General features: G+C 40.4%; 1 protein-coding gene across 6 annotated transcripts in view; it reads left to right on the top strand.

Moving 5' to 3' along the window:
• The window catches only part of XRN1 (5'-3' exoribonuclease 1), a 61,586-nt gene that overhangs the window by 6,283 nt on the left and 40,932 nt on the right, over positions 1 to 14,371 (top strand). For 3 of the 6 annotated variants that reach the window (XM_034439313.3, XM_034439315.3, XM_034439316.3), the window contains exons 3-14: positions 3,006 to 3,103; positions 3,629 to 3,738; positions 3,821 to 3,931; positions 4,266 to 4,348; positions 4,505 to 4,592; positions 4,688 to 4,856; positions 6,784 to 6,851; positions 8,267 to 8,395; positions 10,192 to 10,261; positions 12,907 to 13,012; positions 13,164 to 13,253; positions 13,532 to 13,688. In XM_034439313.3, the coding sequence (XP_034295204.1) occupies positions 3,006 to 3,103; positions 3,629 to 3,738; positions 3,821 to 3,931; positions 4,266 to 4,348; positions 4,505 to 4,592; positions 4,688 to 4,856; positions 6,784 to 6,851; positions 8,267 to 8,395; positions 10,192 to 10,261; positions 12,907 to 13,012; positions 13,164 to 13,253; positions 13,532 to 13,688 (1,279 nt within the window). The remainder of the gene's footprint in view (positions 1 to 3,005; positions 3,104 to 3,628; positions 3,739 to 3,820; positions 3,932 to 4,265; positions 4,349 to 4,504; positions 4,593 to 4,687; positions 4,857 to 6,783; positions 6,852 to 8,266; positions 8,396 to 10,191; positions 10,262 to 12,906; positions 13,013 to 13,163; positions 13,254 to 13,531; positions 13,689 to 14,371) is intronic. The other 3 variants (XM_034439314.3, XM_087872650.1, XM_087872651.1) reach the window with 3 other exon arrangements.

A 14,371-nucleotide genomic window follows, 5' to 3' on the forward strand; every position in this document is an offset into this window, starting at 1 on the left:
CTGTGATCTTGTTCAGGAGGGGGGAGCGGACCTGGCGGGTATTATGGAGACCTGGTTGGGCCCGGAGGGGGGGTCCCTCTGGTAGAAATGTGCCCACCAGGCTTCCAGGCATTCCATCAGCCGAGGTCACAGGGGAGGGGCGGGGGAGTAGCGGTTATTATTAGAGAAGGCCTTAGGCCGAGGGAGGCCACTGTTCCTCAGACGGCCGGCTGTGAGACCCTCCTTGTGAAGTGGAATCATGGGGTTCAGATGGGTTTGCTGATCACGTACCTGGCTCCCTGCCACGTGGCAGCAGCCCTGCCCGAGCTACTCAACGTTATCGCCGCGGTGGCAGTTGATACCCCCAGACTTGTGATCATGGGGGATTTTAACCTGCCATCCGTGGGTGAGGCATCTGAGGTGGCTCGGGAGTTCATGGCTTTCATGACGGCTATGGACCTGACCCAGCTAATTCATGGCCCTACGCACATGGGGGAAAACACACTGGACTTGGTTTTTGTCTCTGGACAGTGGCTGAGTGATCTCGAGATAGGGGATATAGTCATCAAGCCCTTGTCATGGTCGGATCACTCTCTCCTTCACCTTGACCTTCAAACTGCTGCACCCCGCTGCAGGGAGGTGGAACCGATAAGATGGTACCGCCCCAGGCGCCTGATGGAACCTGATAGGTTCCAGATGGAGCTTGGGCCAATCCCCGAGGTTCTGGCTCACGCCTCGACTGGAGACCTAGTGCCCGCCTGGGATAGGGCGGCCATTGGAGCTCTGGATCGAGTTGTGCCTTTGCGGCCTCTGACCCGGCGCCGATCTCACCTGGCTCCTTGGTTCACCGAGGAGCTGAGGGAGATGAAGCGCTGGAAAAGATGCCTAGAGAGTAGTTGGAGGGCCAGTCGTGCTGAATCTGACCGGACACTGGTAAGATTTCATATTAAGAATTACCTAGTGGCGATAAAAGCAGCAAAATGCACCCATTTCGCTGCTCTTATTGCATCATCAGATAATCGCCCGGCCGCCCTGTTTAAGGTGACCCGCTCCCTGCTCCACCAGGAAGCGAGGGAGGACCCCTTGGAGGGAAGAGCCGAGGATTTTGTTCAGTATCTGTATGACAAAATCACTCAGATTTGGGAAAATCTGGACTCCGACTGGGTAGATCCAGTGGGGATGACGGAGGCAGGTCCTGAGAATGTTATCTGGGATGAGTTTGATCCTGTGACCCCTGAGGACGTGGACAGGATTCTGGGTAGACTGAACGTGACCACATGTTTGTTGGACCCGTGCCCCTCCTGGTTAGTGCTGGCTTCCCGGGAGGTGACGCGAGGCTGGCTCCAGGGGATTATAAATGCTTCATTGGGCGAGGGTGTCTTTCCCGCCACCTTGAAAGAGGCGGTGGTGAGACCTCTCCTCAAGAAGCCTTCCCTGGACCCGGCAGTATTGGCTAACTATCGTCCAGTCTCCAACCTTCGCTTTGTGGTGAAAGTTGTTGAGAGTGTGGTTGCGAGACAGCTCCCCCAGTACCTGGATGAAACGACGTATCTAGATCCGTTCCTGTCGGGCTTCAGGCCTGGGTACAGCATGGAAACGGCATTGGTCACGTTGGTGGATGATCTCTGGAGGGCTCGGGACAGGGCGTGCTCCTCTGTCCTAGTCCTGTTAGATCTCTCACGGCTTTTGATACCATCGACCATGGTATCATGCTGCACCGGTTGGAAGAATTGGGGGTGGGAGGCACCGTACTACAGTGGTTCTCCTCCTTTCTCTCCGACCGGTCGCAGTCTGTGTTGACAGGGGGGCAGAGGTCGACCCCGAGGCCCCTTATATGTGGGGTGCCACAAGGATCGGTCCTCTCGCCCCTTTTGTTCAACATTTATGTAAAGCCGCTGGGCGAGATCATCTGTGGTTTCGGGGTGGAGTACCACCAGTACGCTGACAACACCCAGCTGTACATTTCCACCCGAGACCACCCCAACGATGCCCTTGAAGTGATGTCCCGCTGCCTGGAGCCGTACGGATCTGGATGGGGAGAAACAGGCTCAGGCTCAACCCATCCAAGATCGAGTGGCTGGGGTTTCCGACGTCCCGATATAGTCAGCTGGTGCCATCGCTGACTATTGGGGGCGAATCATTGGCCCCCACGGAAAGGGCTCGCAACTTGGGTGTCCTCCTGGATTCACGTCTGTCTTTAGAAGAGCACTTGACGGCCATGACCGGGAGGATTTTTCATCAGGTTCACATGATCCGCCAGTTGCGTCCCTTTCTAGATCGGGACTCCTTACGCATGGTTACTCATGCCCTTGTCACCTCCCGTCTGGACTATTGTAACGCTCTCTACATGGGGCTCCCCTTGAGGAGCACTCGGAGGCTCCAACTGGCGCAGAGTGCGGCCGCGCGGATGGTGATGGGAGCGACGTGGCGCTCCTATGTAACGCCTCTCCTGCGCGAGCTGCACTGGCTCCCGGTGGTCTTCCGGGTGTGCTTCAAGGTTTTGGTTATCACCTTTAGAGCGCTCCATGGCTTAGGACCTGGTTATTTACGGGACCACCTGCTACCACCAATAGCCTCCCACCGACCAGTACGCTCCCATAGAGAGGGGCTCCTCCGGGTGCCATCGGCCAAACAATGTCGACTGGCGGCCCCCAGGGGGAGAGCCTTCTCTGTGGGGGCACCTACTATCTGGAACCAGCTCCCCCCGGAGATACGGTTTTGGTTTTAAATTATTAGGGTTTTAAATTTGTTCAGCCAAATTATTTAATTTGTTTTATTCTATTTTAAGTTTTGTTTTTATATGTTTTATTCTATGGCTGTTCACTGCCCTGAGTCCTTCGGGAGTAGGGCGGTATACAAATTCAATAAAATGAAATAAAATGAAAATTATGTGTGAGCAAGTGCTGGCATGGGTATTCTCCTGCAAAGTATATCTGTAATCCGAAGATATTTCTACCATACTCTCTACAGAACTGTTATGTAGCCATCAGATTCTTGCAGCACTAAACTACAAAGTGTTGTTATAGGTCAGCAAGGGAAGCAGAAGACAAAATTAAGAAGGCATTAGAAAAAGGAGAAATTCTTCCAACTGAATCCAGATTTGATTCCAATTGCATTACACCAGGTAGGGAATTCTGTTATTTTGCTACATTATTCCGAATTTCTTCATTTTTTATTTATTTTCATGAGAATTGCAAGCTACATTTTACTGTGGTTCAATATTTACTGTTCTTTTCAATTAACTACTTCCATTATATACTAAAATCAATTAATAAGCAATTTCTCAATTTTACACATATATGGATTCTATGTGCCTGAATAATCTTGTTTGATACACTCCCATTACGTTTGTCAAACTAAACTATTTTTTCTGATTAAGAAGATTTCTAATGGAGGCGATGCAGTCCCAAGGAGGTTGTATTTTCTGAAATCAAAAAATATTTGAAGTAATGTAATAGAGATGTTTATGTTTATGTTTAACTTCAACATTTATTTGTATTATAATTGTGTACATTTAACATAATTTCAAATATTAGTACTGTTAAAAATTGTGAAATCTTTTTTAAAGAAATATGTTTCCATGATATTTGAAAAAATATTTTTTAGATTTTAGTGAATGAAAATGTAACTTTTAGATTTCTGTTATTAGGGACTGAATTTATGGCCAGGTTGCACGAACACCTGAAGTATTTTGTAAATATGAAGATTTCCACAGACAAATCTTGGCAAGGCATAACTGTCTACTTATCAGGCCATGAGGTTACTATTTACTTTTATAAGACTTCTTAAATTAATTGTTATTAATTCAACATTTATTAATTTGTTTTTTCTTTTCATTCAGACACCAGGAGAAGGAGAACATAAAATTATGGAATTTATTAGATCAGAAAAAACAAAGCCTGACCATGATCCAAACACAAGACACTGTCTCTATGGTTTAGATGCTGACTTGGTATGTTTACATGTAAACATGATTTATTTGAAAAAAAATAAGAAATAAGATTCTTGATTATAAATGCCAATAATTGTGGTAAAAAGAGTCTCTTTAGGTTGCAAGGATTTATTTTACACACTGGATCAGGTTTGCCTGATATTTTGTAGGGTTGTATGCATTATGCAAGCAGTTTGTTTTATAGTATGCTATCCGTTGTGGAAAGGGGCAATGTTATTCTCATGGATGTCAATGAGATCTTTTGATATCAGGGTACAATAAACTGCTAGAATAACTTATTCATTATTGATCAATTTTTAAATGATTGGTTCTATTAAATTACTTCTTTTAATAGATAATGCTTGGGCTGACAAGTCATGACCCACACTTCTCCCTTTTAAGAGAAGAGGTCCGGTTTGGTGGCAAAAAATCACAAAGGTAATCTGCTGAAAAAATTGTTAAACGGTGGCAAAGGAAGTTATGCAAAACTGCTAAATAACCAAGAATACTATAATTCTTCAGTAGTAAACATTCACATTTTAATCTACGAAGTGTAACATTTTAATTAGCTTACTGAACTGTATTAATTTACAGAGCAAGTGCCCCAGAAGAAACCACTTTTCATCTTTTGCACTTATCATTAATGAGAGAATATATTGACTATGAATTTTCACCAGTTAAAGTAAGTATGAGTGGATTTGCTAAAAAGTTGTTGAAAGTTGCTAAAGGTTTACATGTTTAATTAATTAATTTTTTGTATCAACATTTATTTATCAGGACAAGATTTCATTTCCATATGAAATTGAAAGAATAATAGATGATTGGATTTTAATGGGCTTTCTTGTTGGAAATGATTTTATTCCTCATCTACCTCATTTTCATATTAACCATGATGCATTGCCGCTGCTTTATAGAACATACATGACTACATTGCCTGAACTTGGAGGTAAGCTATCTCACATAGTTACTGCAAGATGATCTTATAGTAGGCCCTGCTACAGAGGTAGAATGGGAAAGAAAATAATTATTTTAATCTTGATATCGTGGTCTGTATCATGCTGGAAGTTACATTTTTTTCTTTCCATTTCGTCGATTGGATTCTGTAGACAATACTGGTAGCCATTTACTGACTATCATAGTTGGCTCTGAAATCTTGGTTGTCAAGCAAAGGGTCATTAAGTGAGATGCCAATGTGACCCCTTCACTCAACAACTATAATCCCAGTTGTCATTAAGCAAGTGTCTCAAGGGTTAAAGGAGACTCTGGTAGGTTTGGCACAGACCACACATGAGCTAGGATGGTGGCTCAAAGCTGTGGTTGCCCCACCCAGGTTCTGCATTTATTTTTTTAATGTACAGCAAAAAGCACATGGATAATGGATCCTGGTCCTCCTGGCTTGGGCCTAAAATAAAGGCTAAAGCAGTTTTGGCCAGCTGCCACTTCTCTAGCCATCAGATCTAGAGCCACTGAGGAAAACCATTCAATTCCCTACACCTATTTTCCCTCTGATCTAGGCACCCTGCAGAGTGGCACATAATGTTCTGCCCCAGCTACGGACCCCAAAGAAACACAGCACACACAAAGTCTGTACAAAACTTAAATTTACTAAAATAACTTCGTCTTTTCCAAACAAAGGCTGTTAAGAAACTTTCTTAAAACTTTCTGTTTTTAGATAGCAGAACAAATGTTCTGAGTATATACATTCTTGTTTTTCTTTCCGTAGAGAATCTGAAAGGCTACTACTGTTTCAGAAACAGAACTTTCTTAACAGCCTACAAGAAACCAAAGATAAAGTAATCACAATCTTACTAAGGTTGGCAGAAATCCCAGAAGCAATTTGCAGAGTATCCAAACCCGAAGGAGAATGAACTAAAGTTGTTCCCTACAAATTGCTTCAGTTGGCGTTCCTCCTTAAATAGGCTAAGGGAGTCCCAAGCCTTACTTTTGAGGAGACCTCCTCCTGAGGAGCCACTCCTGCCTTTTGGCAGCTCTGCGCGCCTGTGCATTGAGAAGAGCCTCCTCTTCTTCGTTCTCTTCACTTAAAGGAGCTTCTGGAGGTTCTGAAAGCCCTGGCTGAATCCCTGCCTCTGGCACCACATCTTCTCCAGCCTCCTCATTGTCTGACTCGAGTGCCAGCTGCCCAGGCTGCTGGCGCAACACCACACCAGCCTCCTCGCTGTCAGAATCAGCTACAATTCGCACAGGCTGCTCACAACACATAACTAGTGCTGGGCATAGCCCTAAAATAAAGAACTGGCTCTGTGGCAGCTTTGGTAAAGAAGATTTGGCATGACCAAGAACTGTTTTGGATAGGTCTTATCGGCCTTTCAACAAGAGTAGAAAAGTGCCTGAAAGTCAGTGGTACCAGACATGGGTTACCTGTAAAGAAGATGACCTTAAGGAACTTATGCAAGCATGTTGCCAAGGCAAAAGGAAAAGAATAAAACATTGTCTGAGTTCAAAACACTGGAAGCAGCTCAAATAGGCACTTCCCTAATTCACTTAACTAAAGAGGAAGAAGAATGCAAAAATCAGTGATTCTCTTGTTATTTGTGGAGCTGATTTTTTTGACCTGATCTACCCAATAGATCCTGATTTGCATGCATTTGTGTTCCACTGGCATTGGAGGAAAAAGTGATATTGTGCCCCGTTTAGCAGCCTCCCGTGCTTTTCCAATCTGATCTAAATAACAGTGGAGAGCTGCAGGGAAAAAAGGCATCTCTGTTTATTAGTATGCTATCCCCATTCTTCAATGGGAAGCCCCCACAATTCCTTTATTGAACAGAAGAAATAAGTATAGATCATTTTTTAAAACGGTATCAGGGCTGGAAACACAGCTCATTGTTGTAAATATTAATTCTTCTGTTTCTTAGGTTATATAAATGAAAGTGGGCACCTCAACTTGCCCCGCTTTGAGAAATACCTTATAAAATTGTCAGATGTAAGTATGTATTCTTTGTATTATATAAAATTAAAGAAATAGCATTAGAATTAATTAAGAAAGGAACTTCTCAAGCCTAGCTCTTGAAAAAGTTTTTGTTCAGTATTTTTGTAAATATCTGCCTAATTGCTATCTATGGTGCTTTATACATTTTCAATGTACGCTAGAATCTGGCTGAACTCATTCTGATATTTCAAGTCTAGAACCCTCTCTCTTTTAGCTTGAGTGTAATCCAGAAAGAGGAGTCCAAATGACACCTTGTGTTAGGTGAGTGATTTGCAAGTATTCAGGGGATCAGTCTTGATGGAAAATAGTATTTAAGCCAGTGGAGTAAATTAGTAGCCAGGCCCTCAGCTCGACTTTTGGTTACTCTGCTTTTACCTGGAGGGATGCATTAACTGTACCTCTGGGTGCCTGAAACAATATTTTCAAGAACTGTTTATTAAATCTCTAATAGCCTATAATGTGGAAATGGCACCACTTGAGCACCATAGAATATTTGAGTCATGGCAACACAGTTTCAGAGCTGCTGGTATGCAATCTCTATCTTTTGTCCAAGTGAATTTCATAATGGCTACTGTACTTTTTGTGCTTCTGAAGTGACATAATCAATATGATAAATTTCAGAATAAATAAATAAACATTTGATCACAACTGCCCTTATAGAAACTGGACTGAACTGAAATGTTAGTCTCTTGACAACAGTATCTAGGAAGTTTGAAGTATCCTTCCCTTGTATGAGACAGACCTGTTTGCAAGATTTTTCTTCTATGTTAATTACTTACCCAATAATCTATGTTCAGATCAAAGGACAATGCTTATATTTGCTTGATTTAATATTTGTCATCCACATTGCTGGTAGGAAAATTCCATAATTCCCCAGTGAAACAGCAACTGACTATCTGGATAAACAGAATATGCCTGCATTTCTTTTTTTTTAAGAATTGGTGTGCTAATAATCCTTCTTTTAAGATATAACCTTGTTAGTTTAGAACAGACAATATTCCAGGGAGTGCAGAAACTTGGATTTAAAAATTTCAAAATTATAGTGTATATTCATAATTATATGCATATAATTATTTACTTTTGTAAGGGGTGTGAGAATATATCAGAAGCGTTCTAGGGATGCGGGGTATTAGAAAAGGTTAGAAACCCCTATCTTAGAAGAAAATACTCTTTTGAGCTGACAGGTAATTTGAGATTTCCATAAAGATTACCATAATTCTTTTGATTACCTTTCAATACTTAATAGTATAACTATTTTGTTTGCTTCAGCCTTATGAATTTGTTACTATACTATTTTTGCATATAGTATTTGGTTAACTGTATGTGGTCCTTTTTGTTTTTAAACTTTGTCTGTAAAACAGGTTATGGAATGACTGATGGCTTGTTTTTCCTTCCCTTTATGTTAATAGTTTGATCGTGAACACTTCAGTGAAATCTTTGTAGATCTAAAATGGTTTGAAAGCAAAGTTGGTAATAAATATTTAAATGAAGCAGCTGGTATTGCAGCTGAAGAGTCAAAAAAACAAAAAAACCTCAAGGTTGGTATTTTGAGATAAACTATAGAACTCTTGTTTTTTGAATGAGAAATTAATGTTTAGTGCTTACTACATGTAAAGATGTTTACTGTATTTATTCCTAAATATATATGTGGCCCTTACGACAGCAAGAGAAATGCCTTGAGCAAATTTGCTGGAAATACATCCTTAGGAATTAAGGAAGAGATTATGCATCATGATTAAAGGATTGAATTAACCAATGAAGCAAATTTCATTGTTAAATGGTTCTCTGTGATGAGAAATGTGAGATTCTGAACTTAGGAAAAAACAGATGTACAGATAAAAAACAAGTATCTGGCATAGTAGAAGTGTGAGGAGCATCTGGGAATCTTGGCGACCATAGATTAAACATGAGCTAGTAATGTGCGGCAGCTGCCAAAAGAGCCAATTCAGTTTTGGACTGTATCGGCAGATATAGTATTAAGATCACAGGAAGTACTACCACTCCCGATCAGATCATTACTGGAATACTGTTTCCAGTTCTGGTCTCAACCATGCAAAAAGATGCTGTGACACTGGAATAGGTGCAAAAAAAAGTGACATGGATGGTAAAGGGCTTGGAGGCTCAATCCTATGCTTAAAGGAACTTGTTATGTTTGGCCTAAAGAAGAGAAGACTGAGGAGATATGATAATAGCTTTAATACATGAAGGATGTTGTATGTATGGATTTATTCTCCATAGCATCCATGGGTAAGAGTAAAACAGTTCATGAAAGCTTAGCAGGGAAAGATTGAAATAAGAACGAATTTCCTGATAGCAAGAGCTATTGTGCAGTGAAACAGCCTGCCTTCTAAATTTGTGAATGCTCCATCACTAAAGGTTTTCAACAAAAGTCTAGGGAGCTATTTGTTCAAGATGGTATGAGTATCCCTGCACTGGGCAAGGGGTTGGATTAAATGACTTCTGAGATCACTTCCAACTCTTTGGTTCTGTAATTTATTCTCATTAAATAGAAAGTGGTACTTACTAAACTCTTTAAAGTTTACATATCAGGCTTGTCAAGTTGTTTTCTGATGGACTGCAATTGTTTAGATAACAATTTTGGCAAGATGACAGAGTGGTTTCTATCAGTAGAGTAAGCAGTTTTCATTCTCACCTATTCTTTAGCATTTGGTCCTGAGAAACACATTTAAATATAGTTTTAGGGTACCTAGTAACTACTAGGAGAAAATTAAAAGCTGAAGTTTACACATGTGATACTGGATTTTGCTTTTTTCCCCCCTTAAATGTAATTAGAGAAGTGTTGAATTTCATTGGTACATATTAGTGAGGTCTTTTATTTCTATATTGTTTATTTTAGTTTTCGCTGTCTGTTTATGTGAGTTTGAACAGTTTTAATAATTTTTACTGAATTTTTGGAGGTTTTTTTTAATAAATTGCTAAGAAACTTATAAATCTAATAAATTTAATTGATTAGTTAAATATTCATTTCCAAGTTGGTGTGTTTGGACCTTATTGCACTTTCTGAGTGTTTGTTGAAATAATGCTAAAAATGAACAGATTTGGAGCTTTGATTTGTTTTTGTTTTCTTCATTATTAAAGTGTTATTCTTAATTTTGGGCTAAATCCAATATTATAGGAGAAGATAATTTTTTCTTCTTCTATTTTTCTTCAAGACCTCCAAATTGGCTCTGCAGGTAACCCTAACCATCAGAAGCAATTTGTGAGATGTCCAAGGATGTAATGAAAGTGCCGTTATTTAGACTTTTCCTTTCTATAGTATTGTGGTATTAATACTACTTTGTTAATTCAAAAGTATGAATTATAATGTCAACAGGCTCAGGAAAATGTTATATGCTTGGATGCTTTAGAGAAAACTGACAATGGACATGTAGAGGCTTCAAAAAGTAAGTTCAGAAATACTGTTCTGTTCATATTTTGACTATAGTCTACCCACAAGAGAGTACAATTATTTTGAATGTATTGGATGATACGAATTTTTATACTTTTGCTTCTTGTGCTTCTGCAAAACTTATATAAAAAATAATATATTATATTATAGAGAGGGCTGGCAACTTGGGTGTTCTCCTGGATGCACGGCTGTCTTTGGAAGATCACATGACGGCCGTGGCCAGGGGAGCTTTCTATCGGGTTCGCCTGATGCACCAGTTGCGTCCCTTTCTGGACCGGGATGCCCTGCGCACGGTCACTCATGCCCTCGTCACGTCACGTCTAGACTACTGCAATGCTCTCTACATGGGGCTCCCCTTGAAGAGCACTCAGAGGCTCCAACTGGTCCAGAATGCGGCCGTGCAGGTGGTTATGGGTGCGACTCAGCACACCCACGTAACACCCCTCCTGCGCGAGCTGCACTGGCTCCCAGTGGTCTTCCGGGTGTGATTCAAGGTTTTGGTTACCACCTTTAAAGTGCTCCATGGCTTAGGACCGGGGTATATACGAGACTGCCTTCTGCCATCAACAACCTCCCACCGGCTAATATGCTCCCACAGAGAGGGGCTCCTCAGGGTGCCGTTGGCCAAACAATGCCAACTGGCGACACCCAGGGGGAAAGCCTTCTCTGTGGGGGCACCAGCCCTCTGGAATGAGCTGCCCCTAGAGCTTCGTCTTAGCCCCAATCTGCGCACTTTTCGCCACGCCCTTAAGACCCTTCCGTTTCAGCAAGCTGGACTGGCCTAGTACGAATTTTAAAATGGGTGTATGTGTGTTTTAATTTGCGGGCCAAATTTTTATATTCAATTTTAATTGGTTTTAAATTTTATAAATCTATGTGTTTTAATATGGCTGTACACCGCCCTGAGTCCTTCGGGAGAAGGGCAGTATAGAAATCTAATAAACTTGAAACTTGAAACTTAATATAATATAATTATAATTTAATATAAAAGATTATTCTCACATGGCAAACAGAGCTACGTAGTTTATATTAACTTCTAATATATATATAAGTTAAATAAAACCCTTATATTTGCCTATGTTTTGCTGCCAGTTAGGTACTGTATTTTTCGCACTATAAGATGCACTTTCCCACCCCAAAAAAGTGAGTGGAAATGTCTGTGTGTTTTATAGAGCAAATGTTGGGGGGGGAGGGGGTTTGGTGCCTGTCACCACTGCCATTGTGTGTCCCGCTGCCACCTGTCACCGCTGCTGCTGTTCGCCGCTGGCGGGGAATGCTGGAGCCTTCTCTGCCAAGCAGCTGATTGGCAGTTGGATCAATCTCCCAGAATACCACTGATCAGTTGTTCTAGGCGGTGGGGATCGCTGCTGCCTATCACCACTGTTGACTACCACCAATCACTGTTGCTGCTGCTGCCGCCATTTGCCACTGCCGATCGCCGAATGGCGGCGATAGGCAGTGAACGGCAGCAATCAGCAATGATCCCCACCGCCTAAAACAGCTGATTAGCGGTATTCCAAGATACCAATCTAACCGCTGATGCTCAACAGTGAAGGCTTCAGTGTTCCCTGGTGGCAGTAGCAGCTCAGCTCAGTTGACCAGTGGTGAGTGCAACAGAGCTGAGCCCTGACGAGCTACGTGCTGGGGCTGTGATAACGTGTTGAAGCTGACCAGGCTATTTGCTGTTTGCTGCAAGGACACTAGCTAGATGAATACCAGATGGATACTGGGAGGCAGAGGCAGATTTGTTTTTCTTGTTTTCCTCCTCTAAACTAAAGTGTGTCTCATGGTCTCGTGTGTCTTACAGTTGAAAAAAATGCCGTATTTTATATGTGGACATAAATATAAGTATAAGTAATTATATTAACAACCTGCTATCAGTGAAAAAAATTTCCTTATATTAGGCATCTTCCAGTCATTTCACACAACATTAGGATTTAGTATACTTTAAGAACACTAAAATTATATAAACTCTTTTCTGCGCTTTTATTTTATCCGTAATATCATATTAGACATTTTACTTTATTGACATCACACCCCAATCAAATACTTTAGCTATTCGAAGACTTTTCAGATACTTTACATAGTGAATGTATCATGCTCTTATCAATTAAATGGAAGTGAGATTTGCAGCTCAGTTGACTGAAGAAAATTATTTTTCCAATTCAGAATTAGAAAATTCGCATTTGGTACAATAGTATTACTGCATTATGTATTGCTTATGTATATTTCTGAGATAGCTGATTAATTACTGTGGTAAACATGATACTGCTGAATATGGATTTTATATAGCCTGAATTAACAGAGCTGTTTATGTTGTTGGTTTGAGCTCTGAGCTTGGCCATTTGGTTGCAAACATTTCATCCCCAAATGCTCCCCCAGACAAACACAATCCAAAGCGCACTGAAGATCATGTCTCCTCAAATCGGGACGAAACATTTGCAACCAAATCGCCAAGCTTGGAGCTTAAACCAATAACATAACTATCAACCTGAGCTACTAATATTCAAAGACCTTTCAGAGCTGTTTATATCTTAACACATTTAATGTATACCATGTCAATTTTAAAAACTAGTATTTTCTGCAGGATAGTGTTAATAGTTAAATAACAAGTATTGTTCAATTTTGTGTCTCTTTTAGCAGCAGTAGAAGATGAACTGGAAGATGAGGGTTTGTTTGAAGCAGAATTTAGACAATACAAACGAACATATTATATGACAAAGATGGGTGTAGAAGTTGTTTCAGAGTAAGTGTTAGCATTAAAGTATTGTAAACTTTTGCTATGAAAAACTTTCCAAAATATCTCAGCTGCTTGATGGACACAGTTGCTTAGTTATTTTTAAATGCATAACTTCTTATTTCTGTCCATCATGTATGTGTTTGTGGCTTTTTTTTAGTGACTTTCTGGCTGACCAGGCAAAATGTTATGTCCAGGCAATACAGTGGATATTGCATTATTACTACCATGGGGTTCAATCATGGAGCTGGTAAGCTAATTATTACAAAATAAATTATATATCATATACTTACATATTTTAGGTTAATTTTTTTACAGTAAAAGACTTTAGAAAGCCAACCCCTTCTAGTTCTTTCGCAACCTGTATCTTACTCTCAGTATTATGTTACTTGAATTATCACTCAAATGACATGTTATTTCAGATGTCTTTTTCCTACCTTCAGCTCTTTAATTGAATAAGCTCAAGATACTGATTTTCATACATCTATGCACTTTAAAGAACTGAAATAATACATTACTTCCTTCTAGGTACTACCCTTTCCATTATGCACCTTATCTCTCAGATATTTGCAATATCGGTGAACTGAAGATTCATTTAGATTTAGGAAAACCATTTATGCCATTTGAACAACTTCTTGCAGTACTTCCTGCAGCTAGCAAGGATTTATTACCGAAATGTTACCAGGTAGGTTGCAATATTTTGATAAAGTGTGCATTTGTATTGGTATGTATAAGGAGAATTTTAATTCATTCACATTATGCTCATATGAAAAGTAAATATCCTTTTGAAATGTTTGACTTTGTTTGGAATATTTCAACATGCAGTTATTTGAACTTTATTTTAACAATATTGATGGATAAAAAGTTATATAACAAATACCGTGTAACATTTATATTTGTATTTCGTTGTGTAATTTAAAAAAGCATAAATACAAATTTTGCATCTGGAATAAGCAAGTACACCTCCCCCCTACAGCCCATTTCTCTTTGTTTTCCAAACTTTCCTTGGTGGATTTACTCAAATGTTTAAGATCAATGTGATTTTGCAAGGTTCCTTTTCAGTTGAGCCTTGGTTTTCTAACAGATGATTTCATATTCTCCTCAAGCACGCTCCAATACAATGAAGAATTCATAGTGGATTTTATTACGGTAAACTCGTCTGATGTAACAAAACGGCCCCAAACCATAATATTTCCACCTCAATTATGTTCTTCTGGTGAAGTACTGTATTTCAGGGGTATCAAATTCAATTTCATTGAAGGCCACATCAGGGTTGTGTTTGACCTTGGGGGAGGGCAGCTCGATGTCACTCGTGTGATCAAATGCCACTTTTACTAGTAGTTTCTTTTGCTAGCACGACAGCCTCCT

This window comes from Pantherophis guttatus, chromosome 6, assembly GCF_059756535.1.
Source record: "Pantherophis guttatus breed Tessera chromosome 6, ASM5975653v1, whole genome shotgun sequence".
Lineage (NCBI taxonomy): Eukaryota > Metazoa > Chordata > Lepidosauria > Squamata > Colubridae > Pantherophis > Pantherophis guttatus.